The sequence below is a fragment of the Haliotis asinina genome, chromosome 3, assembly GCF_037392515.1.
Source record: "Haliotis asinina isolate JCU_RB_2024 chromosome 3, JCU_Hal_asi_v2, whole genome shotgun sequence".
In the NCBI taxonomy this organism is placed as follows: domain Eukaryota; kingdom Metazoa; phylum Mollusca; class Gastropoda; order Lepetellida; family Haliotidae; genus Haliotis; species Haliotis asinina.
In genome coordinates, this window is record NC_090282.1 from 36879996 (window position 1) to 36906088 (window position 26093).

General features: G+C 38.4%; 1 protein-coding gene across 1 annotated transcript; it reads right to left on the reverse strand.

Moving 5' to 3' along the window:
• Positions 1-1962: 1962 nt before the first annotated feature.
• On the reverse strand, positions 1963-25035 carry LOC137277921 (glutathione S-transferase A-like). Its single transcript, XM_067809931.1, has 6 exons — positions 24332-25035; positions 18635-18700; positions 11426-11506; positions 5745-5822; positions 3382-3450; positions 1963-2963 (listed from the first exon to the last, which is right to left on the reverse strand). Exons 1-6 carry the CDS (start codon positions 24497-24499, stop codon positions 2748-2750), a joined length of 678 nt encoding a protein of 225 aa, XP_067666032.1. The 5' UTR covers positions 24500-25035; the 3' UTR covers positions 1963-2747.
• Positions 25036-26093: the final 1058 nt, after the last annotated feature.

The window sequence follows — 26093 nt, forward strand, 5'->3', positions numbered from 1 at the left end:
AAGCAAAGGTACAAAACTTTTTGTAGCCATTGCTAGAATTTGCTAAGAAACCGAATTAACTGAAGTTATCTCCCTTCCATCGCATTAGCAAAATATCGGTAATTTCCGTATATCGTACGTGATTCATTGTAAGTCGAGATAAAGAATTACTACAACGAAGTACCAAATGAGTTTGGCAATCCCAGCGGAGGGGTACATAGAAAATGTTACGCACTTTTAAGGGGGGTATATTGAAAATACCAGAAAAGCCCTCAGCCAATCACAAAGCGATATCTAGGCGTGACGTGTGATAGTAAACATTATAATGACATTCTTAGTTCTATAATTTCTAATAAACGTTTGTAGGCTTGTGTCAGGCTGTACATCGTTTGACTCTTTATTAATGACGTCTATAGTCCTTTGGCTCAAAAGAAGACGATGAATTGCAATCTAACTCGGTAACTGTTAAACATAGCATACTCAGTGAAACGCTGATCATAATCAAACCATCATACCAACTCCGTGAGGATTTTTTGTCATAAAAATGAAAGTTGTTTATCATATTAAAATATTCACAGTTCACTGTTTGTTTCGAGGGAGGAGTGCAGAGAAAGGGACAGCCACGTGAAGCACGCGCACAAATGCCGAGAAAGTCATTTTTTTTCATTAACTAGTGCTGTGCCGTTATTTTTTCATTAACGTGTGCTGTGCCGTCTCATTCCTTTCTCGCATAATAGCTGGGACTTTAATTTCTGTTTCGGTGCTCATAAAGCTTAGACCCAAACAATATATTTCAGTCATTTCACTTTTACATGGTCCATGCGCATGTTTGAAAAGACTGTACGATACCGATCACTGCAAGCATGCACAGTGGGTGTACAGTAACTGGACCCCGATCACTTCACGATCACATTTAGATAGATAAAATGAATATTATGCATTCAATAGGGCAAAGACGTCACATATATGTGCAAAAGTCTATCATTAACAGTATCGGCTTATTGAAATGCTGTAAAATCAAAGCATTAGGAAATAATCTTAGTATTTGTCAATGTAAAAAGATATGTTCTGTCGGTAATCCATGACTGCTTCTTTCATGTTTAACCTACCAGCTTGAAACTTTCTGTTCATAAACACATACCACATCCTGTGCATTCGTGAAATGCTAATATTTCAACCATACTGTTCGTGTGTCACAAATGGTGACTAGATTTTTAACACCGATCATACATTCACCACCAAAAACAAGCACGCGATCACTGCAAACGCAGGCGGGCAGTCACCCCATCACTGCACTCTGCAGGGCAGAGGTTCAAGGGGATGAAACAAACAGACTATGCTATTTTTCTGACTGCATGGACAGTCCGGAATAATTATTAAACTGACGTTTTACACAATTCTCCCATCCATTCTAAATAGGTAGTTTTAGCCATTAATGACCTGTGTGGGTATTAAGCTCGTTTTCAGAGAGGCCCTTACGTAAAATGGGTGTTGAACTAACAGTCTCGTATCCGTATCTACCCCTGCCATAAAAAGATCATTAAACAATGCAGAACACATGAAAGACATTTCGTAATTTTCTAAATCTCCAGTGATTATGAGCAACACAGGTTGATTTGTTGCTTTCTGTGCACTAGTAATATGATCAGCGCGGACAAACTGCGCGAGCGTCGACTCCTTGTCGACACACGATCAACATTTGTACTTCAACGAGCTCGTGCACCATTATGAGAGTCAGGGCCAACGAACAACAGAAGACTGACTGACTGACTGACTGAGTATGGTTTTACACGGCTTTTAGTAATATTCCAGCAACATCTCGGCGGACGACACCGGAAATGGGCTTCACACATTGTACCAATGTGGGGAATTGAACCGGGCCTTCGGTGTGACGAGCATTGACCTCAACCATAAGGCCACACCACCGCCCCGAACAAAAACAAACAAACAAACACAAAACAAAAAACAAGAACACAAAAAGGGTATGGAATGCATTATTTTATAAAACAGAGAAAGCACTACATATAACGATGCAATGGTGACCTTTCCCAAACAACATACATAATCATACCATTCCCGCCAGTCTGTTAAACATTAACAATGTCTGGACCAAAAAATAAAGCATAATCCCCACAGAACACACACCAAACATAACCAGTATGTTGACGATGCTAAAACAGATGAAACGGGAAAATAAACATCGTAGCAATACAATCTTGAATAGTTTCAATAAAAGGGCGATGCTGCAAACTGAGTGCGAGAGTTTGGTTTTAGCAATATTCCAGCTACATCACGGCGTGGAGACACCTGAAAAGGGCATCACACACTGCAACATTGTGGGGAATCGAACCCAGTTCTGCGGCGTGAAGAGCGAACTCTACCCATCAACCTCGATGCTGCCAAGGAATCTTACCTTGGTTTTGGATGTCCGTATTCAGAAGTGAATGTTTTGGACCTTGGATCATATTGGTTTTGAATCTTTGACTTCTGGATGTTTGACAACCAACCAACGCCAAGCGAATTACTGCGCCAAATACCACTGGCACCAAACGTCATTGGATGAATTACACACGTTACTGTCAGGATACCGTTAATGGTGTAAAGTTGAACTAACAGAAACCTAACATTGCAAAACGAAATCTTGTGCAATATGCGGATAATATGATTATATCAGGTGCTAAAGCTAACAAAAGCTAAAGAACTGAAAGTAATACTGGAATACTACACTGGAAAGCTGCACTTGTGTCGTCATTATTGACCATTCCTCCTTACACGGGTCCAAAGATTGAAGAGTCACCGGGACCATCAGCCCAGTGTGGTGGCCATGTTGCTTTCACGGATGGCCTGTCTTTGACCTTGTTGTAGTAGGCAGAGATGGCGGGATATTTCGCGAGGTCAAGGCCGACTCTCACCCCGAAGGCGATATACGGAAAGAAGAAGACATCAGCCATGGTAAATTTGTTGCCGACGACGTAGCCTCCGCTCTGTAGTAAGGAACGTAGCATGTAAATACCATTCACCGATTCTTCACTTTAGTTTACACATAACACGCACCGCATTTTAAAGTAGTGTTAGCATGGTATTCAGTCATTAAAATATGCGTTGTTGATATATAATTAGGTATGGGTTAGTTTTGCACAAAGTGTCTCGCGCGACCTGAGTTTCCAATATAATCGAACGGCCCGAGTATCTCTCGCGGGCGCACTCTCGAGAGCCAAAAAGGCCCTCCTATAAAATCGAGTTTACAATATGGATGAGTAGGCCAAAGATATTCGTCCTTTCTAACCGACTTACTTAAATTCTAATCAGCCACGCTGTTTTGGCTAACTGAATTGATTAACATATGGTCGCAAATGAGCATTATTATGCCCAATACGATACGGGATAAGTGACGAAACTCACAGCCTTAAGGTAGCCGTTCCATATCTGCAGCTCTTTCCGAAGACTCTCGTACCTTGACTCCAACAGCCCCTGAAATGCAAGTAAATGTATTTAGACATGTGAGGGAAGTGGTGCTGAGGTGTGTTTCGAGGAGGGGTTAGTGTACAGGTGGGAAAGGTTGCCAGTCTTACCGAGACTGCATATACTGGAAACACATGCAAGTGTTGTGAGAACTGATGACGTAAACCGGTGATTGACACAATGAACCCCAACGATCGTTGGTGGAATGTGAAATCACCAGTCAGTCGGTTATGAACAGGCAACTGACAGAACAGATGTACTGAAAGGAGAATACTATTTTGCAAAATCGCAATGAACACATACAGACCGCACTCGTATTTCCGCCTCTGGCGGAAGCACCTGACAGTTAATGAGCAGAAGACGTATCACGTGACATGACGTCATATATGCCTGTTTCCAAGGAACACTGTTTACCAGTCTAAGTAAACTTAGCCCCTATTTTATTCGTAATGCTCCTACACTGAGTCAAACAAAACAGTAGGAGGTCGCTTCAAGTAGCATTCGCACATATCTTTCGAACTTTTACCCGCGGAAAGGTTTGTACCCGAACGTTTCCGAGTGCTATTTTCCCAACGATGGTTTCCGGGCGATGCACATGGAGCACGCCACAACAGTGAATAAGCAGTCGCTGAAAATAGCGCTTTTGGCAATATTCCAGGATGTCACCTTGCGGAAATATTAACTAATGGTAACTAGGTCAACAGAAACCAAAAATGGTACATACTGCATGTCAAATATCAGTGTTATATGTGGATTGCCGTTTGTTGAGAGAACATTGTCAGTGACCGGCGTATTTTGTAAGTCCTAAACAGTAGCCGATGTCTGATTGCACAGGGACTTGTATCGCTTAGAAACGGCGTTCGAAAGACATATAGGTGTATAGACCCTACCCTAGTGCTATATAAAAGGAAAGGGATGTAACGAAGAAACCACCCCGTCCTCGATCAAAGTTGCATGTCACCGAGTAAAATATTTTTAAGGCCCCGTCGAGGCCAACGGATCGAAAGCCAGATGATTTCCCTACAACATGAGCTATAAATGGTCACAATCGGATCATTATTTCAAAAGCAGTACTACACGAATCATCGAAAACAGCTTTCTTACTTTCTAACCATTACATATGAAAGACTTGTGGTTAGTCTTAAGCGGAACACCAAACTTAAACAAGAGCCATCAGAAGATGACATATCCCCCCGTCCCCCACATATTTGAAAGGACAAATCAACTGACAGTTAATGTTTTTTTTAGACTAAGTCTGAATTGTTTCCGTGGAATTCATGAAAAATATAACTGCCACACATCTCTGTAAACAGCAAAAGGCACCACTTCATGATCTGTCTCATACATCTGCCAATATCTGTTTTAAGATATGAATTGCTTTTCGAGTTGTGCTCCGGAAACAAAGCCCATCCATCTGTCCGAATTGTTTCCATGGAAACCGGGACAAAACTTTATAAATAGCACAAGGCACCACTTTGGGGCCTGCCTCAAATATCTGCCAAGTTTTGCTGAAAGATATTAAACAGTTTTCGAGTTGTGCTCCGGAAACGAAGTGTATCCCTCCATTTTGAGACAAAGTCTGAAATGTTTCCATGGAAACCGAGAAAATAATAAATCACAAAATCCCGTATATAGCAAAAGGCACCACTTTAGGTTCTGACTGATATATCTATCAAATTTTGCACAAAAATATTGAACGGTTTTTGAGTTGTGCTCAGGAAACGAAGCCCATCCATCCATTTTGACACTTAGTCTGAAACGTTTCCATGCAAACTGAGAAAATAAGAAATCGCCACTTAGGAAGGCACCACTTAAGGATCTACCAAGTTCTGCTTAAAGAAATTAAGACGTTTTCGAGTTGTGCTCACTTTAGAGACTAAGTCTGAAACGTTTCCATGGAAACTGAGAAGACAGTAAATCATAAAAGCCTGTAAATACCAAAAGGCACCACTTTTTGTTATGACTGATTTGACTAAGACCAAAACGTGCCATGGAAATAAAGAAAGAAAGAAATAGATAGATAGATAGATAGATAGATAGATAGATAGATAGATAGATAGACAGATAGATAATGCCTAAAATCTGTAAATAGCAAAAGGCACAGCCATAGGTTCAGATTACTGTATCTACCAATTTTGGTCTGAAAATATTGAACGGTTTTTGAGTTATGCTCCGGAAACAAAATGATTATGGGCGGACGGAAGGACAGACCGACAGACGAGGCGTCAACTATATTCCCCAGCATTACAAGTCGTGGGGATTTATCGCAGAGCTGGCTACTCGACAGATCTGACACTACGTACCTCATCTATCTTGTCTTTAGGAGTCGTGAGTTTGTAACGGGCAATGTTCGAGACGAGGTTAGTGTCCACATTAGATACCTGTAGCAGAAGCAAAACAAAGTACAGTTGATTAAACAGAACATATAATAGGCGATTAAAATAGTAAAACTATAACGAATGCATAACAGTAAACCAGCAATAGCTCGCTTGTGTACGTTCAGAAAGAGCTATAGTAGTATACGTTCACGATCTACCACACGCTCATAATCAACTAGATCTATACCACTATACAATCACAAACAGCTGTCCCATTATACAATCACACTGAGCTGTATTATAGCTAAAATGGATAGAATTATCATTAAAACGCCCACACGTTATCAGAAATGGGCGGACCACTCTCACTTGATAATGCCCGCAAAATGCTTGACGACGGGCTTGATCAATCACATACGGCTCGTTTGAACTTTGGTTCATAATATATTGACGATATATCTGGCTCACATTCATCACGTATACCTGTGCCATTATGCACCTTCTTGCCTGTGCCAACTTTAAAAATTGTACCATAAATTACAACATACAGCAATGAAAATAGCGACTAGAAGTCTAACGTGAAAAAACTGAGCACTGAAAACAATGGCGTTTGGATGTATATGGTCGAATGTCGTCACTCTCAATAGTGACGTCATCTGTGTTGTTCTATGACGTATCTATATTTGCAAAAAGTGTTTCAGTGACCTTCGTCGGTTGTTGTTAGCAGTAAATGTTTTTCAAAGATGCTTCGGCGAAAGATCAAAGGAAAGACCAACTTTCCTTGGTAGTAGAAAAGAGACGGTCATGTATGGTTTAAGAGAATCACAGATGTAATTAAAATGATCCGGAGAAGATATTTAACCCGAACATAAACAGTCACCAAACTGTTTTTCTAGTAATGTTTGTCTTAGCGGAAGGGGCTGACACGTCAAGAGAAGAGCGCGTCATTTAGCCCTGTGTGAGGATTTTTAATTTCGGTCACAGAAACCGTCGTTTATTTTCAGCCATAGCTTAATCGAAATTAAGCCTAGAAATAATTAAATACGGCATCTCAGAAAAGAAATACAGTTCGTTCTACCACCATGTATAGTGTAATAAAGCACACTTTCACCCTGAACTATTATACCGTGAAAGCACCCGGACGCTTGTGTGCCCTGAACGATTATATCGTTAAAGCACTGCGTCCGAGTGCTTTGACGATAAAATAGTTCAGGGCGAAAGTGTGCTTTAATACGCTATACATGGTGGTAGAATGAACTGTATTTCTTAACTAAACCGATGCAGTTGTTTTGATTCTTATTTTATTAAAAATTCTATTTATTTCATTATACTAGTACAGCTATTTTTCAGGGCATTATCCTTTCCAGGAGCCGTCGGGCAGTTAATGAAAGACCTCGGGCTCATGCAAAGGATATTCTAAGATGCTTCGGCGAAAGATCAAAGCGCCGACAATGCTTTATCAGACGATAATGTGCACTTTTTGCATTACGTCACAATGTGTTGACGTCGCTGCGCCATTCCAGTCTGCCCCCTCGTAATCCAACTTTTTTGCATTACGTCACAATGTAACAGACGTCACGATGGATGTCAGTTGCCATCGCCTCGTACAGCCTCCCACAGTAAACTGCTTCGTCGCGTCCCGTTTCTTGGTTTGCAGTTGCACCACACAGCCAACATCACTGTGGAAACATTACGTTTATGGTTTCCGACGGATAAAATGTCTCATAGTCCGACTAAAAATCTTACAGAGACACGGTAATGTTGGCAATGTTTACATTCCCATAATGCAATCGCGGAATGTCGCTTGACTTGTCAGCTTCCTCTGAATGTACTGATCTAAACTTTCGTTGGTAGTAGAAATGAGGCGGTCATATTGCCTTGCATGGTTTAAGAGAATCACGGATGTAATTAAAATGATCTAGAGGAGATATTTAACCCGAACATAAACTATCATCAAACTGTTCATCATTTGTTTTTCTAGTAAACTTTGTCTTAACGTAGGGGGCTGACACGTCGAAAGAACAGCGCGTCAGTTAGCCCTGTGCGAGGATTCTTAATTTAGGTCACAGACACCGTCGTTTGTTTTCTGCCATAGATTTATCGAAATTAGACTTTGGGGTTATTGAATACGGCATCTTAGAAAGCGTCCTCGTGCTTTAACTATAATAGTTCAGGGCGAAAGTGTGCTTTATTACACTATACATGGTGGTAGAACGAACTGTATTTCTTACATAATAAAATAGCTGTGCTAGGATACAATCACAATCAGCTGTACTAGAATACAGTGACAATCAGCTACACTAGTACACGGTTACAATCAGGTGCACTATAGTACACAGTGACAATCAGTTACACTAGTACACAGTTACAATCAGCTGTACTAGTATACAATCACGGTCAGCTACACCAATACATAGTTACAATCAGCTGTACTAGTATACAATCACGGTCAGCTACATACTGGGAACCAGTCATGATAAACGTATTATTATAGCTAAAATGGATAGAATTATCATGAAAACGACCGCACGTTATCAGAAATGAGCGGTCCACTGTAACTTGATACGCCCGCAAAATGCTTGACGACGGGCCATTATCAAGCCCGTTGTTAGGTGACGTCATAAGTAGCTCAGCTGTTGAAGTTCAATCACCTACGGCTCGAATCAACTTGGGTTCATTATTGACCAAATATTTGGCTCACATTCGTCACATGGCCCTGTGCCATTATGCACTTTCCTGCTTGTGCCATCCATAACGATTGTGCCATAAATGACAACATACAGCAATGAAAATATCAACTTGAAGTCTAACGTTGTTGATCACTGAAAACAATGACGGCTGGTAGTATGAGGAAAGGTCAAGGTCGAATGTCGTCACTTTCAATAGTGACGTCATCTCTGTTCTATGACGTGAATATATTTGTAAAATGTGTGTCAGTGACCTCCGTCGTTTTGTTGTTGGCAGTAAATGCTTCTAAACCGATGCCGCTGTTTTTATTATTCTTTTATGAAAAAAATTCCATTCATTTTAGTTATAATAACGGTAACGCAATTTTTCAGGGCATTATCATTTGCAGAAGCCCTCGGTCTTTTCAACGGCCCTCCTTCGTCGGGTAGTTAATGAAAGACCTCGGGCCCTGAAAAATAGCGTTACCCTTATATTAGTCACGATCAGTTATACTAGAACGAAGTCATAATCTATCCATAACTAGCACACACAATCACGATCAGTTATACTGGAACGAAGTCATAATCTATCCATAACTAGCACACACAGTCACGATCAGTTATACTAGAACGAAGTCATAATCTATCCATAACTAGCACACACAATCACGATCAGTTATACTAGAATGAAGTCATAATCTATCCATAACTAGCACACACAATCACGATCAGTTATACTAGAACGAAGTCATAATCTATCCATAACTAGCACACACAATCACAATCAGTTATACTAGAACGAAGTCATAATCTATCCATAACTAGCACACACAATCACGATCAGTTATACTAGAACGAAGTCATAATCTATCCATAAGTAGCACACACAATCAAAATCAGTTATACTAGAACGAAGTCATAATCTATCCATAACTAGCACACACAATCACAATCAGTTATACTAGAACGAAGTCATAATCTATCCATAACTAGCACACACAATCGCGATCAGTTATACTAGAACGAAGTCATAATCTATCCATAACTAGCACACACAATCACGATCAGTTATACTAGAACGAAGTCATAATCTATCCATAACTAGCACACACAATCACGATCAGTTATACTAGGACGAAGTCATAATCTATCCATAACTAGCACACACAATCACGATCAGTTATACTAGAACGAAGTCATAATCTATCCATAACTAGCACACACAATCACAATCAGTTATACTAGAACGAAGTCATAATCTATCCATAACTAGCACACACAATCGCGATCAGTTATACTAGAACGAAGTCATAATCTATCCATAACTAGCACACACAATCACGATCAGTTATACTAGAACGAAGTCATAATCTGTCCATAACTAGCACACACAATCACGATCAGTTATACTAGAACGAAGTCATAATCTATCCATAACTAGCACACACAATCGCGATCAGTTATACTAGAACGAAGTCATAATCTATCCATAACTAGCACACACAATCACAATCAGTTATACTAGAACGAAGTCATAATCTATCCATAACTAGCACACACAATCACGATCAGTTATACTAGAACGAAGTCATAATCTATCCATAAGTAGCACACACAATCACAATCAGTTATACTAGAACGAAGTCATAATCTATCCATAACTAGCACACACAATCACAATCAGTTATACTAGAACGAAGTCATAATCTATCCATAACTAGCACACACAATCGCGATCAGTTATACTAGAACGAAGTCATAATCTATCCATAACTAGCACACACAATCACGATCAGTTATACTAGAACGAAGTCATAATCTATCCATAACTAGCACACACAATCACGATCAGTTATACTAGAACGAAGTCATAATCTATCCATAACTAGCACACACAATCACGATCAGTTATACTAGAACGAAGTCATAATCTATCCATAACTAGCACACACAATCGCGATCAGTTATACTAGAACGAAGTCATAATCTATCCATAACTAGCACACACAATCACAATCGGTTATACTAGAACGAAGTCATAATCTATCCATAACTAGCACACACAATCACGATCAGTTATACTAGAACGAAGTCATAATCTATCCATAACTAGCACACACAATCACAATCAGTTATACTAGAACGAAGTCATAATCTATCCATAACTAGCACACACAATCACAATCAGTTATACTAGAACGAAGACATAATCTATCCATAACTAGCAAACACAATACGATTAGTTATGCTAGAAAAGTCGTCTATTCAAGTATAAGTGCATACAAACTCGGTTCGTCTTAAGTCACAATTAACCGTCAGTTGGCTGTAAACAGACAAAGATTAAGACACAAATTTATAGGGGTGACTATTGACCTGGAGACAACAATTGAGAAAGAGATTGTCATTTGCAACACACTATGGCGATAGCGATAGTGTGTTGCGATCAGCTATTGCAGTATTAAAACGTATGTATACTAGTTTATATGAAATAAAAACAAGCTGATGTTGTTTCAGGCTCTTTACATAACTGACATGAAAGTTGAAATCCAGACCCAGATTTCCAAGATATCCTTTCCACACTACGTTTCGTGGTCATTACCGACCCCTTTATCGGGTAAACTGACCACCTGATCAAGATATAACAGGCGTAACGACGTAACGAGCCGTAACTCGGATTCAAGGTGAACGAATGTGGTACTTCCTGTATACTGCGCTGCGCATTTATCAACGGAAGTCAATTACTAAACTACCGATAGTCACACATACTATCGTTGTATCGATAGGTTTTCGTTTCTGCCATCAACAAATTGGTATCAGAGGCTCAACAATTGCAATCCATTGATAGTTTGATGTATCTGTACAGCCCTACTAATTTAATAGCAAAGATGAAACATTACCTTACAATGCAAAATTACTGAGAGAGGCATGATTACACAAAGGGGATTCAAATAGTTTTAAGGTGTTAAAATTGAACTTCCGACATATGCCTGTTTACCTCACCTCGAAAACTCTCTGAAGGACTGGCGCTCGCTCGGCTATGCTGTCTGGAAGCAGTTTTGTTCCGCTTTCTGGAAATTTGCCCTGCCAAAATAAAAGTACTTGGAGTAGGAAACATTTAGAAACTAAACGTTCAAGTTCGAGGATGATAGGGTAGCCTAGTGGTTAAGGCGTTCACCCGTCACGCTGAATACCCGGATTCGATACCTTACATGGACACAATGTGTGAAGCCCGTTTCTGGTGTTCCCCCCGCCGGGACGTTGCTGGAATACTGCTAAAAGCAGCGTTAACAGCGAGTCCCGGGAACGAACATTTTACTGATGAAACAGTTCATAATTACAAAAATAAAATTTAATGATAAAACAGAGCTGAGGCTTTCTCTATTTTCATTTCCCGAAACTACTGAAATCTGTAATTGTCACACTTTAGACTTCACGGGCTTTTTTGGATATATCTGTTTGTCTGCACGACAAAATACTTAAAAGCCATACTCACTCACTCTCTCTTCAAAAACTGTTTTAACATTGAAGGTCAAATATTAAGAACTATAGCTGATTGTGATATAATCTTATAAATTTATTTGTTACAATGAACATCACACAAAACATTATTCTGTACAGCTGAGGGTTACCACGTGCGAAATACGCATCATGCTGGATAGCACATGTAAAATCTCCACATCATGATCATATATAATAATGATCATCATCATCTGAAGGTCTTTAATCTAACAGTGTATAGTGCTGGCGCATTATAAAAATTTCGCTCTCAACTATGGGTGTATTTTATAGCTGGTAACAATATTTTATAGTCGTTTCAGGATATGACAAATAAATCAGAACAAATCATAATATTTCTTCACTAATTCTACACCACAGACAGGAAGAGTCATGAAAGTCATGAGTACATGAAAAAACGAAAAGGTCTCTAAGTAAGGTGGTAGATCCTGGTCTTCTTCAGTTAAGGTTTTGCATCAGAGATACGGCTGTGTTGACGGGAAATAAACAGGGTTCAAGGACTGAGAGACAAACTACATAATCGTATATAAAAATAATCCATCAACAAACCAGACATATTACTCATATTTATAAGAACAGGAAGTGCTACATGCTAACACTGTTATCAAGCAACTGATCACACACCATTATCAACTAGGTAAAATATATCAGAGATAATGTACGTCTTCTATTCTCCTTGGATATATGCATGAAGACGTTAGTATGCTTTCAAATACTGCAGTGTTACGCAAAACACACAAATAATTACTTAACCTTTAGCCTGCTGAATTAATTTCAGCATAAGGCGTTAATAAGAGGGTGGGTGATTTCAAACACTCAGTGCGTCACTAAATAAGGGACAACTGAAAAAATATTCAGCTCATTAATACTACATACAAAAATAAACATTATTATCAAAAAATATCCAGATAATTTCAAACGTACAGATATTAATTACAAGACAAACATAAATATAGTAAATTTTCCTGAATTTACCTGAATTACTCGATTGGTAGCCGGATGCGTTTTATACTAGGAACCGTATAAATTGTCCAATTATCGCAAACCGATTTCAATATTCTTACTACTGATATTTCATAAGTATCTGACTTTAATTTCGTATATTTGTATCGGCAAATATCCGCGCGACGACAAATTAAAAAATAATTCTGAAAAAAAAATAATCGAAAACGTTCGTCGTAAACAAATAACATTTTCGATGTCATGACAGGTCTTACTGAAATGGCACTATTACGTTTATTTAAACGTGTCATGTCATGAAAATAGCAGAATAAAATACATGATTCATAAGCATTCATGAGTGCAAATATCAAGTTTTATGGTTCATTAATTTTTGCACAAACCCACAAAAAGACGGTGTTAAATCGTGTTACGCATACTAAAAAACAAACATGGCGCGCTTCGTCGAACTCCTACATAAAATATAGCTTTTTTGGTCAGAAGAAAGATTACAGAACTCTTCTGTGTAAGACCTGGTGAAAGAGGGAGAATTTCTCATTCTACAAGTGTTCCATGTATCATTTTCCGTTTAGCATGACGAAAGACGGACGAAAATTAAGATCGTGAAATCTAACTTGTTTTCTAGTAAGTGCAAAGGTCACCGGATGTGATGTCACAGACGGGGATTGCCTGATGAAATTCATTCGCTATTGAATATGAACAGAAAAGTTGGAGATATTTCGTCTGAATTTAGCACAAATAACTGTTTAAAGTGATTAATCAGATGTCATAGAATTTTCTTGGTGTATTTTTGACTATATAATTCGCACATAGCCGAACCAGTTTGACCTTGTATGCTCCCGTGACCCGGAAACAGTAGTCGATCAACACTGCAGATGCAAGTTTTTCAGTATCTTTTATTTGAATTTTTGTTCATATTAGGCACATTACTTTATTGTCCACTGAATATAAAGATAGCAAAGATATAATTCTGATGCATGTTGACCCCAGCTTATTCTTTTTTTCACATGGTCCAACACAGAAACGTGTACAAACATCATTCTCAACAACAGGTGCGCGGATATGGGCGTGGCATTTGTGTTTCACAATAACATTCATGCTTTTCTTTTTATGACGATGTAGTGTAGTAAGAACTGCAGTATACATGTTTTATAAACAAAAATATATTTTCAGTTATAGTTTCACATGAAATCGGAGATGATTTGATAAAAATTGCGTTCATATTACATGATTGGGAAAATTATATGTCTCACTTTAGAACAAGTTGAATTACATTCATAATTTTGTGCAATGAATTAACGTTCTTGATGAATAATTACGATAGATTTGTCAATGCTTTATGTTTCATAACTGGTTACAACTTTAAATCTTTTCATATACTTTAATATGTTAAATGATATTAATAATATGACAATTATTTTTCTCTCTCAAATAGACAAGGGCAAAGACACTTAAAATCTGTCAATGCATTAGCAACGTGTAAATAACCAAATTTTAATTAATGTCTTTCAGTAATGTGGAAAGCTGACAGTTTTGCACAATTTTTTATTACAACTACATGTATGCCATAAAATATATGGATAGATGTTACAAATTATTTTGTGTATTTTATTTCTTCATAATATCGTGCCAAAATGTACATCAAATACACATGAGTGATGAGTTATTTTTGTTTTCAACAGTACCACTTTGTTTGCTTAATTATTTTGAATCGCATGTGACAAATAATGTCAATTATGTTGTTGAAGTAACAATACATGTAAATTTATCAGAAAATGTTATCATTTGATAAAAAAGACACCATATACATATAAGAAGTTATATTGTCTCTGGTGAAAGTAAACAGGCTTCATATTCTGTAAATATATATTATTCTACCTTATTGTCTTTTCCTGCGTTTAGGAACAATGTCACAATATGAAATGGGTCTAATGAACTTTCAAGGATTGTTTCTGTTTGCTGAAGTGTCTGATGGTGATATACTCCAATTATTTAGTGTTCAATAGCCTAAACCATCATGAAACAAGAAACATGAAGAACAGTCTTCCTTGAATAACAAAATGCCAAGGACTGAGCAGTCTTCCGTTAAAGATCTGGAAGCATTTGATATATATGTCTTTGCCATATACACATGGCAATGAAAAAAATCCAAATTGACAACAAAAACCACTCACTGCAGAGCTCAGTATTAGGAAAAAAGAAATTTACTTGCCACCACATGATTACCTTGATGCCAAAGACTAACATAGGTTGCACCTCCTACTCAACACTTAATTATCTGTCACTTGTAGTTTTGATATTCCATATTCAAAACATCACTACAACAAAATTATTCTAGATCTGGTATGATAATTTCATATTACTTCATGAAATTTCATCACAAGAAAAAAATGAGTCTGTCTTTCGATCACTGTCAGTGTAATCACTGCTCCAAGAGTTTGGATCATCAGTCTGTTTCCCAGATGAAGTCTGTTTTAACAGTAAAATATGAACATAGACAGTGTGCAAATAGGTAAAAAGTATGGCCATAAACATGAGGTACATTTTGCAGTTCTGATTGCACTAGTGCAATATCTAAAAGCTGTATGGAACCACGGACTGAGCCACATGACATGATTTTTTAATACAAATATCCACACACGTCAAACAATTTGATCTGAAACATTACCTGCATTATACTAGGCAGAATTAACTCCGAAAGCTCTGCTGTTTGGAGTAACAAAATAATTTCAATTTTGCTCCAAATTCGTGAACAAAAGATGTGATGTTTAGCTGTTTTAATGTCTAAAATAAATACTGATTCACAAAGACGATGACAGTTGTTTTCTAAGCAGTAATTAATTTTTATGAAATACATTTACTCAGGGAGCCTATATAGAGAGTTATAGAGTATCCCTGATTTACTGTACGTTACATTTTCACACTAGCTCTGGTTTCGTTCGTTTCTGCAAAAGGAAAAATGTTTTTTTTCATGACATCTTCAATCATCAAAATTGTACTTCTTGTAACGGTATACACAGAAGAATATTCTGTTATTGTTACAACATACACTGACAATTTATATGTCTCCCCGTGTCAGAACTTTCTTTGAAAAAATAGACCGCGAAAATCATCGACTTCGGATTTGCTAAACTAAAGATCAACACATCGACGGCTAACTTCAGGAGAAATACTACAACACAAGCAACAAATGACAACTGCTATTGAACACAACTAACAGTAAATGACTGAGGATGACTGAAAGGTAATTCTGGTGTATAGTATGGATCTTACGGGAATTTGAATCAGTTTAGAAAATGTATCAATGGTCGTTTTCCAACTCGTTCACATTTTACTTCCACGAGTGCCATGCCGTGTACGTGCTTCCGGTTTCATCAAGGGTGGGTACAATTACAAATATTGTGATACTGTTTCATGATCTGCATTATATAGGTATTGAGTCGTTTTCTTTCAATGTATATGTGTTCAGATTCTGCTTATGAACGCATATTTTCAAACATCCTTCGTATCTTGTCACTTAGAAAGACCGCGAGTTTGGCCACGCCCTTTCGGGTCACCAACGGCTGTCAACTTTGTGAATGTTGGAAGGTTTATCAAACCAAATCAAAATAAAATCGCTAAATCTGGTAATTTCTGTGCAGAGGCAATAACATTTACCTATTCACACCGTGTAATTAATTCCAGATAAAATAATTGGATATGTCAAAAGGATGGCACATTTTCTTCGGCATCACGATACATGTGGAGTTGTTTGTTTACCGCCGTTGCCATGATCGTTTCTATTCGTCCAATCGATGATATAACATTGAGATTGGTTTTGTTTATATTTATTTGAGCCGAAAGTTACTAATTTTTAGAAAATGGGAAACTTATGAGCTTTCTCTTCGTCAAGGAACAAAAAATATCGACTAAACTATCAAAAAATATTTCATTATGAAGAAAATATTAGACTGGGTACCACACGGCGTGGTGCGCTGGAAGTCAACAATGGCCGTTATTTTCGACTGCGTGCCGAGAAATTCGGCGATCTCATTTTTAATTCGCGGGCGTTTCGTTTTAAGGTATATAAACGTATTGAACATTACATATTTAAAAAGGTGAGAATTAGCACATTCCATACATCATTCATATGACACGTAAATCCGACTCGTTGAATAATTATTGCAAGTTTTATTTGGAGATGTCATTATCCTGCACTCCTGTCGAATGGGTTCGACGGTAGCATTGAGAGGATTAAATAGCCAGGCAGTGACTCAGAATCACTTGCAATGTATCTACTTCAGTCAGAAGATGACAACGTGAAACCAAGCACATTGACTACTCGAATGAGGTCACTTGTTCTCGCGTCTCTCACTGACCCACTTGAAGTTGTCACGGGATGTCCCAAGCTGATCACGATGGAATGCGAACATGCGCTATTTGTCACCACTCGCCCCTTTCCGTAACCTCCGACAAAATTCGACTTGTCCCGAACCAACACGAGTTGGTCACGAATGCAACACTCCTTCTTGTATGAAGCAGAACGAGCTCACCCCCTACAGGCCTAGTCTGCATGTCAACACACGAACTACTGCTGTCAGACATATTTACCCACGAATAATCAGAGATCAATAATGTGCATGTGTTGTATGTATGCCTCTGTACGATACCACAATGGGATACTACAGAGGCGTGAATGCTTCACCTGTGAGTCACAGGCATGATTCAACTGTTAAAGGTTTTTCAATCTGAATTCAGCTACATAAAATTATAACGCACAGTGGATGTAACTAATACAGAGAACGCATGTTGAATATGTGTATTAATTTTTTCTATAGTTCTGTCTTGCAGTGCAGTGCAGTGTATCACCCTCTCATAACAAAACACAACATCGTGTTCACACACTTTTAATTACTCCCAAGTGAAAAGAAGTAGATATACATCGTGTTAGGAATATGACCACCGAGTGACGTCACAAAGCACTTGCTTATATTTATGTATGTATTACTCTCCATGAATTACTCTCTAACCCAGCCATGCGTTAGGCTTGTGCATGTGGCATGAATAACCTCAATCAAAAGTTTAACGAATCATAGTAAACCAAAAGTTACTGTGTTCTGTAATCTGATTGGTTGAAAAACATGATCAAATGGTATTAGATTCCCGGAAACTGCAAGACTATTCACTGCGTATTGACACGTAAACAATTATTTTGCTGTGTCAAAAACAGTGGTGACGTCATTCAAATCATATTGTGACATAAAGTTAGAATGACGTCACAAATGCGCAACTCCAGATACTACCATGGGGAACCAGCTGAAACGGCCGGCTGATGACACTTCATTGCTGTACCCCTACTTGATATAAACGAGTGCAGACAGAAAAACCCCTTCGGTTTACTTTTTTGTTTACAATGTCGATAAACATCATGTGTTGGCCAATTTCCTGGTGTTATTGAGTATTTGAAGCACGGGAATATTTCCTTTGAAACCTCCGGCTCACGCAGTCGGTTCCAAATGCATTCCCGTGCTTCAAATACTCAATAACACCAGGAAATTGGCCAACACATTATGGTATCTCCTAAATGCATTACACGCTGGAGACCGGGTTCGATTCCCAACTAATACTGCCCTCAGCCAGTTCTTGGGAAGTGAAACATTCGTCTTAACTATTGCAAAACTCTTGGTTGTCTTCTACCTGTACAAGGTCTACATTTAAGCTCGTGGCGGTTTTAACGATGTGATTCTGGTTTACCTCAAGATAAAAGCAGATGGCGCCTGACTCGTTCACCACAATGTCACCATCTTTGAAGGTGGGCACCTGAAACGAATTTCCCAAATGTAAACAACACAAACCATTATCACCATTGGCACGTTCACAACAACAGTGACAACCAAATGTTGCTGGGCTCATATTTACAGAAAGCTTTCACATAGCAGAAATAATATTATGTGCAGCGATAAACACACGCAGCTTTGCAACATTTCCTTTTCCTTTTTAAAAAGGACTTGTTATGCTAAATAAAAAACTGAAATGTTTCTAGGGCATGGGCGCGTCACTTTTATTTGTGCGCGTAACAATTTTTTGTTGCCATTTAAGAAAGATAAGTTTGACGTCGCGTCACGATCATCCAATAGTCCACTGTAAGAAAGAGTGTCTGTAAAAACGAGTATGACTGAATCTACAACCCATTAACACGTGCTAAACTTTCCAAGCTGTATTTTTGAGAGAGAGAAAAATAAAAATGTGTTCCTGCCGCATCTCTTATTTTCTATCAAGTATTAGAAACAAAAGTCCTACCGCCCTCGGCACAGGAAAAATTGTGCCTGAGAAACATAATTTTATCATTTTTTTCATGCAGCCTTAGTGCCTTATTCTAAATAACTGAGATTCGTGGTAGAACTGATCTCAGGAACGGATCTTGCTGGTGTTGATCGGAAATGAGCCGATTTTGTCGAGAGGTGGTAACCCTTGGACCACCTCTCCGATACGATAAATTGTGGTTATGTTTACGTGGAAATGACGGGCACCGATACTTATGTACGTGTGCATGATACCCACATGTTCACTGGTGCGGTGCGTTCTCGTGATTTCTTCTATTGATAACAGCACCAAGCTTCATTATATGCTCAAAACACACAACAATTTAGTTGTCCGATCGTATGTGGAGAGAGAGAGGGGGGAGGGGGGGGGGGGTGGTGGGGGGAGAGAGAGAGAGAGATTTCTTTTCATGTATACGTGGTATAGATTTTTATCATTTTCTCAGGCAGCCTTAGTGTCTTATGCTAAATAACTTAGATTCGTGGTAGAACTGATCTCAGGAACGGATGTTGATCGGAAATGAGCCCATTTTGTAGAGAGAGAGAGAGAGAGAGAGAGAGAGAGAGAGAGAGAGAGAGAGAGAGAGAGAGAGAGAGAGAGAGAGAGAGAGAGAGAGAGAGAGAGAGAGAGAGAGAGAGAGAGAGAGAGAGAGAGAGAGAGAGAGAGAGAGAGAGAGAGAGAGAGAGATTTCTTTTCATCTATACGTGGTGGGCAGGGGTTGAGGTGTGGTTGCTCTAGACACAGCAAGTGTCAAACTAACTGGTGTAAATACTCCAAAGCCAAGCTGAAGTGTAACAGTCGCACACACACGCCATATATAGCTGGAATATTGCTGAGTGTGGCGCAAAACTAACCTCGCTCACTCACCTTAGGCTTGAGACTCACCCTTTATTACTAACAACACGTTCCCACGTTAAACCTGACAAATCTCATGCCAACGTAGTTCATATCAAAAATACAAATCACACAACTATGTCCATTCTCTTCCCACGGAGTTATTCCTGTCATATCTTCCAACGTAACCTCTGTTCTAATACGGGAGATAATTCCTGTTGCAATTTTTTGCCGCAAGGGGATTTCTCGATGACCGGGAAAAATGGCCGTATTAGAACAAAGGTTACGTAGGACAGGAGTAACTCTGTGGGAAGAGAATGAACTAGGTCTGGACATATCATTTCCAGTGACTTTTCTGAGAAGGACATTTTCAACTATGCGTTGGCAGTAAGTACCTATTTTAGCACTAAAACTCCATTCATACCTGTAGTGTTTTGTTAGACCAATGCCATACACAGTTTCTCACACACCGGACATCGTGACTTAGCATATCAACGACCCATGTGAGGGATAGTCTCCATTGGCGACAGCTTGACGTGTCGCCGTTTAATCAATACGTTGATAAGTACATATCAAAGCAGGGTTCCCCTTGACGAGGATATCCTGCGTATGTGACGCTGCGTAAAGCGAAAACACGCAGAAAATAAACAACACTGCGTCGCTTCTGATGCTGCAAATTCACACAATTCAATGCTATAGGTAATATATGTAAATAAATTGATTTCTGATTTCAAACTGATTCGAAAGTATGATAATTCTTTAGATTATCCCAATGTTTTTGGAGAGTCAACCTGACACCCCACCCCCAACCCTTTCAACCAAAATAGATGTCTACTTGCTAGCGACCAGTTATCGCCATTTTAAGCGGTTTTTAACGATTTACTGTATTATTTCAAAACAGAATGAAATAAAATTTGTCTTGATGATAGATCAGCTATTCACCGATGTTTTCTACTTATTTACAGTTACCGATCGTTTTTCTTCGACACGCGGTCAACAGGAAGCGCGGTAGTGTATATTGTGCTTTCACTACAACTAACATGACGAATTGTCGCCATTTCTGATTTTTTTTAATGTTATTCACTTAATTTGACATAAACGTGGTAATAAAACTATTGTGTTTCAAACTATGACATACTGAAGAAATTTCATAATTGGAATTTGTTTAAAAATAAAGAAATTTAAAAGAACAAAACTCGCTCTCTTTGTGAATGTTGACGGATGCTGATATAAGCTGATGAGAATATGGAGATGTCACCGAGGGGTTGAACTCATCAAAGTTGACCATTTCGAGTAGTAGTTTGCAATTTCTGCATGTAATCTGTCGAGTCCATAAAACGGAGATGGAACTTTGGGTCAATTCAAAGTTAGGTGATTGAGTGTTGGCATTATGGGTATGTTCAGACAAATCAAAATCTGCACTTTTTATGGACTGAGTTGTAAAGTCACAGATTCACAGCACAGCCTGGATGTTATTTATTCAATTCTCATCGTTTATGAAATTTCATGTCAACACACTAATGGTCACATGATATCCCCCCGACGTGTTTAGGTCTCGCCTTCAGAGGGATTCATATTTGTAACGTCTACAACGTAAAATACTCACAGTAAATTTAACTTTTGTAACCTATCGGGTTTTTGGATGTGTCAATGTGTGAAATACTACGGAAGTACAAGTAAAGCTGTCTACGAAAGCGCTACAGTCAGGTGTTGGCGATACCTGCTACGCGGAGATAACTGGTTGCTAGCCAGTAGGGGAACACTATTTTGATATTTCTGATTGATTTCTGACAATGTCTTACTCTTTAGATCATTTACTTTCTAGTCCTGTTATACCAAAGACAATTCCGTTATGCCAGAGACACTCTATGTTCTTGAAAAGAAAACATTTCAAGTAAGTTTGAAATTTAAATTAAATTGTAACACAAATCTGTGATCTATCTGTAATGAAAGAAAGAGTTCATTGCCTGTTACCCTCAGAAGTATGTGTTACATGTTATATCCATATCTCCAAATAAGGTGACTAACAATGACACCTTTGTTACAGAGAAGACAATTCGACTGTATATTTGAGTTAGGACAAGGATAATTCATCAGTGGCATTGATGATAAGCTAGGTTCATATAAATCAGTTTCTAAAAGTATTGTTTTCCCCATACTTGAAGTGCATAATATATAGTCTATATTTTAGAACTTTGCCAATTTGTTACCCTAAAGGCATGTCAGCGTTACTGGAAAGACATTTCAGAACCAGCTGCTGCAAGACAAAGAAGAAATAAATTCTGATGTAAAAAAATGATAGACCTTGTGCTTTAAATAAACAACAATTAAAGTAGCAGTTACTATCTTGAAATTTGTTTGTTTTAGGGTACTCAGAAAAAAATATGACGAGAAGCTGAAAACTTTCAAACAGGTTTACAACTAACAAAAGTATCAAAATTTGGTTTACCATACCCAAACTATCGAACAGGTTTACAACTAACAAAAGAATCTAAGTTTGCTACCTCATACAGTTAAAAAGGCTTGCTACTAACAAAAGTATCAAAGTTTTGATTATTTTCCTCAAGCTGTCAAAGTAACAAATAAATCAGCAAAATTAATCTCTGTATTTGTCATACTCATCTTGCCAGTTCTGAAATAGATACAGAAATGAATGTTTCACTGATTTGTATTTTAGGTTATCACCCATTAACATCATTTAGGAAGCTAGATGTTCAACGCGTTGATGGTTTTGCAGACTGATTATTACAATGTCATATTTAGTATCGTCAGTCACACACGGCAGTCTTTCAAATAGCAGTCTTTAAAATGGATATAAGCATTCAAAGTTTCAAGAACAGACTTCTTTGTTATGCATGAGATAATTTCATCTCATATATTAATGCAAATCGGAATCAATCAGGAAAGAAAAAAATAAAAATGAAAGGTCATTAATCTTTGCCGTAACAACATAAGCCCTTTAAGTAAAAGCTATTTTTGGAAGACATGAAACATACAAATCATTAAGAAAAATATGAGTTGTAACTTTAAATATAAACTTAATGGTCATAACATGAGTGCATAGCAAATCTAGATGAACAAAGACCTACTAGCAATATTAGGTATTTTCAAATTTATATTGAATTGTCTTTGCAGTTACATAATTTGTCTTTTCAATAAAATCCTTTTACAAAAATAAGTATAGCTGCATTCGGAAGAGAAAGTGTAAAACATGTTTCAATTTCAGCATATATCTACCTTAGATCTTTATCACAATTCAACTGTTAATGACACTGGCATTAAAATAAAAACAACATGTGACTAATCAAGATATGTTTCATTGAAGTAACACTGATGGTCTTTCTAATAACAAAATAGCTGTTACAGACAAGACTGTTAAATGAGAAACAAATTGTAAAAGTAAATTCAGAAAAATATAATGACTAATCACTTTCCCATTTCAAATAACATCCTTGTGTGGTAATTATGGTTTCAAATGCAAAGAGAAACACATATTGTTTGTTTCTTTTGTTATTTTGTTAGTTGATGTTACTTAAAAGACACCGATACTCGCAAATGTTTACCTTTTTAACGTTATTTTCTTGGAAAATTTTGTCTTGAAGTTAACACCAAAGGTTTGTCACTCTCAAGCAGAAGTTGTTAATGAGTACGATAGGGAGTTCCACTTTCACAGGATGAGATATCACCAATTATTCTGTACTTTTATGGAACTGTTACAGGAAAGACAGTTTTCCTGTATATACAAGAGAAAAAGGTTGTTTTTTACTTTGAAATTCAGCTTGAAAATCATTTACATCTACCAGGAATGGTAAGGTCTATCCTTTTCAACCATTCCAGAAACAATATCTTCTTAAATGAACTTTAGTGAACAGCAGACACCTGATGTTAGGTTTTTGCACCCCTAGTTACAAAAAAGAATAAAATATAAATTATTTGGTCCCTTTGTTTGTAATAAAAAATTCCCAAGCTAGATAGATATTGTCAATGAAGGAGATATCAGATATTTAACATACTGAGAAAATTTGAAGCTTATTTTGAAGTTTTAATCCTGATACGTGAGAAAACTGCATCTTTTGAGAATGACTCATATAGGCAACACTTTGGGACGTCACACTGTGGGACGTCACAATATGTAGGTAAATGTACCCATCAAAGCTCCCTTCAGAACATTTAGTGTTTTGATAAGCCTATGTGTTTCTCAAAGTCAGTTTCTCACATATCGGACCTGAAACGATGCAAAGGAAGAGCGGTGTCCATCTACTTGAACCCCTATAACATTATACCACGCGCACCTACCTGACCCCGTGGGTTGATATTCGTTATCTCCTCCGACTTGTGCTCCTTGTCGCTGAAGGAAAGCTTTTTATTCGGGTAGCCCGAGAGTCCTTTTTCTTCCAGAACCAGCATGGACTTCCAGCAAGGAACGCTTCCAGACGCCCAGTACAAAAACATATTGGACGACATGTTTGAAACGCCCAGTCGATGTGTAGACTGTAGTTTAACAGTGTCGAGCGTGACGTCTTACAGCGCTGTTGTCGGTTGCGAGAATGCAGCGATTTGTGTATATGAACCAACTTCCGCGCAGTGAAATGCACTACAGGTAATGAGCAGGCCACAATGTAAGGGAGGTAACTGTTGCATATCTTTATGTGTCTCGTTCTGAATGTTGCAACTGCCTGCTAAAATGTGGGTTGCGGATGTGGTGAACAGTGTCGTTTAAGTTTTGTATGATAGTTTATTTCCCAGAGGAAAAACGAATGTATTACATGCGAATGTAAATAAAGCCCAATCCGAATACAAAGATTGTCTTGTGAAAATATATTTAACTGCTCAGGTAGGTCGATCTGTTGGGTAGCCTTATAATTCGTGCTACACGCCCAAGAACCGGAGGCGAGTTCAGAATCGCGAGCGCCCCTGAGCGCTCGATCCTGAACGCCTGTGCCTCGGCGAGCGCTCGTGAGTGCCCGCGAACCATCATCACAGACGCCACGCCAAGCAAACAAAGATGGCGACAATGTTTAATGGAAGAAAAAAAACCCCAAACATCCAAATTATCATCATTAGTTAGCATCCACCGGACGAACGGACAAGGAATAGACAAGAAACGTTGTGTAAAGAATAAAGAAAAAGTAGACACCAATAACATTTTGTCTTACTCATGTTTAATGTCATTCGTCACCACTCGCCCCTTTCCGTAACCTCCAACAAGAAGACGAAAGGCTATTCGGCTTTTTCCGAAATAACACGAGTTGGTCACGAATGGTTTCTAGTAACCAAGCGCTCGCATTCGTTCAGGACCCATTCGAGCGCTCGTGGGAGGCAATCGCGCGGGCGCTCGCGGTTCTGAACACGTCTCGGTTTCGATTCACCACATTCGTGCTACGTGTGAAGCCCATTTCCTTTGTAAAATTCACTTTGTATCACTTACTCACTCATTGCACAGATTTACAACCTGCATGAAGCACAATGCGTCGTTCTCCTTTGCTTATTGCCTCTTCAGTGCTATCGACACATTGCGTTTCTGCAGTGTGGCTTGCATTCACCGAATATTATCAAGATAAACAGGTTCAAACCCCTCCTCCTTCTTTTGACGTATGGGGCGTAAATAATTATGTCTCATTCGCCCATCTGATCTTTCACAAAGAACACGTCCCAATTCCCTGCTAACTGTGGTGTACCGAAATATGAACTTATGAAGCAGTTTCCAAAGTTGATACTCAGATGCTGAGGGGGAATGTTGAATTTCCACTTCTATTTGTAATATGTGTAATGGTGAGGGTCTATTCTTGCTATATGTTAACTTCTGATTGTGTTCTGGACAAATTGCTTTTCAGACGAAAATGTCCTGGACGCTAGTGTTTGAAGATAGTGTGCCGTTGTATTGACAATGCTTACAACTGTTTACATGAAGAAGTTGTAGACCTTGAATTAAAGCTTTGAAATCAGCAGTAAACGTCATTGTTTGAGTTGAATCAATCGCTAAATCAGTAGGATAAACAAATTTGCCCGTGTCTCTTGCTTACCAGGCTGTTACCTGAGCTGTTGCTGCACCCATGTC

Excerpts from the sequence above, each read along its gene's own strand:
- LOC137277921 (XM_067809931.1), bottom strand. The coding sequence starts at position 24,499 with ATGTCGTCCAATATGTTTTTGTACTGGGCGTCTGGAAGCGTTCCTTGC. Across the intron at positions 3,451-5,744 it reads CTAAAGACAAGATAGATGAG|GGGCTGTTGGAGTCAAGGTA; the intron begins GTACGTAGTGTC and ends CTTGCATTTCAG. Across the intron at positions 2,964-3,381 it reads GGAACGGCTACCTTAAGGCT|AGCGGAGGCTACGTCGTCGG; the intron begins GTGAGTTTCGTC and ends TCCTTACTACAG.